Source organism: Crocuta crocuta, unplaced genomic scaffold, assembly GCF_008692635.1.
Source record: "Crocuta crocuta isolate KB4526 unplaced genomic scaffold, BGI_CrCroc_1.0 scaffold170, whole genome shotgun sequence".
Classification (NCBI taxonomy): Eukaryota; Metazoa; Chordata; class Mammalia; order Carnivora; family Hyaenidae; genus Crocuta; species Crocuta crocuta.
In genome coordinates, this window is record NW_027527853.1 from 1,820,812 (window position 1) to 1,826,003 (window position 5,192).

At 45.4% G+C, this 5,192-nt stretch overlaps 1 protein-coding gene across 2 annotated transcripts in view; it reads left to right on the forward strand.

Annotated features, from left to right (window-relative positions):
• The first annotated feature begins 1,119 nt into the window (after window positions 1-1,119).
• The window catches only part of CRTAC1 (cartilage acidic protein 1), a 120,762-nt gene continuing 116,689 nt past the window's right edge, over window positions 1,120-5,192 (forward strand). For both annotated transcript variants that reach the window (XM_077778951.1, XM_077778946.1), the window contains exon 1: window positions 1,120-1,319. In XM_077778951.1, coding sequence (XP_077635077.1) covers window positions 1,120-1,319 — 200 coding nt within the window. The remainder of the gene's footprint in view (window positions 1,320-5,192) is intronic.

The following is a 5,192-nucleotide window of genomic DNA, read 5'->3' on the forward strand; positions in this document are numbered from 1 at the left end:
AAAAAAAAAAAAAAAAGAAGGGGTCTGCTGCCTTCTGAAAGCAGGAAGGCCCTACTTTGCCTGCAAGACCGGGCCTACAGCCTTCCTGAGACTTGTTCGAGCAGGGCCTTTAGAACATTCCGAGTTCTGATTCCAGGCCTCCTGGCAGAGTCTCAGGGTGGTACCATCTGTAGCTCATGCAAAGAGGGGGTGGAGTCCTTCTACCTTCTTGGCTGTTTTCCTCTGTCTCCTGGGTGTGGGTCACCAGCTCCCATGGCCCCAGGCTGCTCAGCAACACCCTGAGTTATGTTAGAGATATAATAATGAATTATACAATGGGTTATACATAATTAATTTATAATAAAACACGCACACAGTGGTTTAATTTTTCCAAGTGAATGATGTACCACCCATCAGATCCTGCTGGGATACATTCCCTGCTGGGATAACTGACTGCTTCCTGATCTGGAGATGATGGCCAGCTGCCCTAGGGAGGGACCTTGGCCAGGGAAACTTGCCAAGTCCCAGACTCCCTCCAGACTGCCTCTGGGGTATGTCCCATAGAAGGAGGATAAGCCTTCACTGCCTCTATTGTTGTTCTAGACCAGGGTACTCATGGGGATTCACTCCACCCCTGGACTATTTGAGAGTGGTTATTTTGGACATTCCCCCAGTCTTTCTTTAGAGTATGGGAGATGCCTATATGTTTACACTCAACCTTTCCTTCCTTCCTTAATTCACTCAACAAATGTGTATTGAGTGCCTGTTATGTGCCAGACCCTGTCCTTGGCTTGATGTAGGTGAGTTAGCAAAGCACAAAGATTCTTGCCCTGGTGGAGCTTACGTTCTAGCAGAGGGAGACAGACAATAAATGGTGAGCACAATGAATAAGTAAATGACAGTATGTTCCACAGTGAAAGGTGCTATAAGAAAAGAAAAAGTAGAGCAGGATAAGTGAGATCAGGTGTGATGTAGGCAGGCTGCAGTTTTCAACACAGTAGTTAGGGCGGGTCTTACGGGAAAGTGGCAGCCTAGGAATTGCCAAGCCCTCCGTGAACAAGGGGGAAAGGTGCATATGTTACTGCTCTGGGCTGTTTGGTTATCAGATCTTTCAGTAATATTCATAACTTTCGGTTTCAGATGTTCAGGATGTTATTGTTCCTGCTGCTGCTGCGGTTTCTGCCCCCCATTGAGGGGTCCCAGCGTGCAGAACCCATGTTCACTGCAGTCACCAGCTCGGTCCTGCCCCCTGACTATGACAGCAACCCCACCCAGCTCAACTATGGTGTGGCAGTCACCGATGTGGACCATGATGGAGATTTTGAGATCGTTGTGGCAGGGTAAGTGCCTCCTACCATGAGTTTGACAAGTGTATTAGTCAGCTTTTGCTGTGATAAGGCTGAGTAACAAATACCAAAAGCCAATGGCTTGCAGCAGCACATATTCCCACCCATAGGTGTCAGCTGGGCTCAGCTGGGGCTCTAGCATGCCATGTCCTTGCCTTCAGCAGGGAGAGGATGGAGGGTGGACAGTTTTTCAGGGAGAGAATTTGATTACTCTGCTTCAAGGCATTCTCTTCATGTTGTGAAGCCTCCTTAGTTATACAAGCACTACTTCCTTACCAGAGAAGACATCTCTATATAGGAGGGCCTTAAAGGTAACAATTATGATAGATTGGGATACTCAAAGCTGTCTTTGCACAATATCTTCCATAAGGCTAAGAAAACATTAATTGTCCATTTCAAAGAAGGGAGAAAGATGGGAATTCAGGATAGCTAAACATCCTCCAAAGCATGCCTTGGTGCCACTGTTCCCTTCTCTCCTGAGAAGCAACATTGTGTAGGAAGAAAAGCATGTGATTTAGAGTCCAAATAGCTTGAGTTCTTGTCCTAGATCTAAAGGCTTTCTAGTTGCATGACCTTAAGCCAATCCCTTACTCACTGATTCAGGTATATCAGCTGGAAAAAGGGGAAAAATCATACTACTTTCTTGTCCTCAGCCTCAATAGGGTATTGCATGTACCAGTGCATTGTAAATTCTGCCAGTAACCATAGATAGTTGTTATTTATGGAGTGCTAATACATGCCAGGCACCGTGCTAAGCCTTTTTCAGAGGCATTGTCTCGTTCAATCCTCCTGACAACACTATGAAGTACGTGTACAAGAAAAGGAAATTAGATGGTAAGCAACCTGCCCTAGTCAATGAAACAGGACACGGATGAGTCAGGATTTGAACCCCTGGGCTTCCTAACTCTAGAGCTGCTGAACTACAGTTGTGCAAAGTTTTGTTATCACTTCAAAAATCAGTCGACCAGTAAAAACACAAGGGCCCATCAGCATCATTCTGGGATACCCAAGCTTTTATGCCAGCACCGAACAAAGTCACTGGCAAGTAACATTATTTGTAGCAGTTGCATGTAACAGTAGAAAGCACTGACCTTGGAATTGGAAGATCCAGTTTTAATTCTCACCATACCACTCAATAGTTGTGAACTTTGTGTAAGTTACTTAGCTATGTGGTGCCTACTTTTCTCATCTGTAGAATGTGCCTGTTGAAGTCTACCCCCTCCAACCACACAGGGCAGTGGTGAGGGTCAGGGGTGATGATGTGTAGAAAAGGCACTCTGTAAAGCACACTTCTTCTTCCACTTATTCATTTCTTCTACCACGTGAAGAGTAGAAAGTACCTGATTCTAGACCTTCCTAGAAGTCTGGATGAGTGCACCATCCGATGGAACTTTCCATGATGATATAGATGTTCTATATTGGTGCTGTCCAATATAGTGTCCATTAGCCACATGGGACTCTGAGCCCTTGAATTGTGGCAACAGTGACTGAAGAACTGAAATTTTAATTTTATTTCATTTAAACTAAATAGCCACTTTTAAATTAACATAGTTCTGGGCCTTAAGAAGGACTAACTAAAGAGCAGAGTTTGATAGAAAAAGAAAAACCAGAAGTGGTTGTAGTGACCCTGTTGCCTGAGTGACCTGAGGAGGATGGAGCCAAGCAGCTTCTCTGCATTCCGTGCTGTGATGGTCCAGTGTCTCTCTGAATCAGGGAGCAGCCCACCTCATCAAACTGTTCCTCCCAGAGCCATGAGTCTCTGGTTAAATGACTTTGATGCATTTCTGAAATGTTCTCGTTGGCCCTGCCTCCTGTTAGGTGGCACCAGCCTCCCCTGGTAGACCCTGGGAGCTGACAGAGGACAGTGGGGCAACCATCCTTCCCTCCTGCTGGACCCTCCACAAGTTACCGCTGTGAGCATGCTCTCCCTTCACCTTGGACACTGGCTTCAAGTGCAGCTCTCCATTACACCCATCCTTTTATGTACACGGATTGTACTGCGTCTCCTGAACGTGTAGCTTCGTTCTTTCCAAGTGCTGGGCATTCATTTCATCTTCCCTTTCAATGAAGCCCCTCCCTCCCTCTCTGTCTCCCAAGGAACCCCATAAATTTGCTTCTGTGTCCTCTGTGGTGGGAAGGCTAGACCATCTTTTGTAGTCAGCTTTGAGTAAACCTTGTCTAGCTTGATGCTTCCTATGGGTCCTACAGCACTTGGGAGTCATCCTCTGAAAACAAAGTCCAGACCATCCCAAGTCTTCATCCTGAATCAGCCAGAGATCAGGGAAAGACTCTTCTCTTTGATCCCAGGGAAGGGTTGAGCCAGATAGGCCCTGTCTGAGAAAGCTTGGGCTGCTGAGTGTTCTTCTAAACAATGATATTGCCCACCCCCAGCAAAGGAGAAGGCTTGCGTGGAGGACGGGATGGCAAAATTGGGCAGCCTCCCAGCTCCAGGTCAGGCCTTCTTTGTGGCTGTTGTGAAGCATTGTGAATTCTCAGAGCATCAGAAAGACACATTCTAATTTAAGTACCAAATACATTCCAAAGACAAATATAACTTTTTATTATCTACAGCGTAGGATGATTTGTCACTGTCTTCTTCTTTGGACTGGATAACCAGGGGTTGACTATACAGACATATTTAAATCAGGACCTTGGGAGGTCATTTGGTCCACCCCTTGCCTTCCAATAAGGCCACACCTATAGCTCTTGGAGGCTGCATTTATTTAAAGCCTTCCAACAGAATGTGTGTGATCTTTTTGTAATCTAACTCAATTACTTATGGCAAGAATCTGTTTGACAAATCTGAAACCCTCATATTAGAGTTTAATAAGCCATTTCTTTTAACTTTTGTTTTGCTCTTGCCTTTGAAGATGTAAACCAAGTGGTCACCATCCTTTCAAATAAAGACAGCTAGGATCACTGCTCTGCCTTTCATTCTCTGTGGACTTCGCCACATTTCTGGCTTTGACTCTTATTCTATTTCATCTACTCTATACCCATAATTAACTCTGTTTCCTTCTTTATTTGATTGTAGACTCCGTTTAAGAATCATACTGCAAGAGTTAATTTTAAAAAATTGAATGTGAATGCCTTTACCTGGGGCACCTGTGGTCCAGCTCATGACAAGCCCACTCTGTATTATGTTATAGACTTTTCCATTAGCTGGTCGCTGAAGGCGGTTACGTTTGTGACCCCTGGGATAATGGCCAGCTCTTCAGTTTATAAGGCACCCTGTACTTGAACTTGTCTTAGATTTGTTGACCTTGTAGTATATCTGACTTGAGCCCTGTTGCTGTGAGTATTTACTCTTTGAATAGGTTTGTTTTGTTTTGCTTTTTTGGTATCCTCATTCTGGGTATTGATGGCATTGATTTTGAGCATGTTGCGGGTGAGTTTGTGTTGTGTTTCAGTTTCTTGAGTTAATTGTGATGGAAGGCGTGTGCGTGCATCTGACTCTGGGAGGAGCAGAAAATGACCGGCCTTTGTTCTGCGGGGATGGGGGAGGGAATGGGCTGGCTCTGCTCCTCCGCCACAGCTGGGCGAGTGCCTCTGCATATGGAGGGCTTATCTGTTGACCGGCAGGTGCATGATTGCGGTCTCTACATACAGTCTCCTCCCTGCAGCGTGAGGGGAGGATTTGATCACCCCCAGAGACAACTGCACACGCACAGACCATTGAGGATCTTCAGGACTGGTTCCCCAGGTAAATAAAAAGCTCAGTAGCTTCCCCTTTTCTCAGTGGAACTAAATACCAAATCTACAGTCTCACATCGTCTAGAAAGGAATTCCTGTTGGTGTCAATCTTGCACAATTCCTTTAGAGCAGCTTTTGTTTCCTGGGATATACCCAGAGGTCTGAGATAACCCC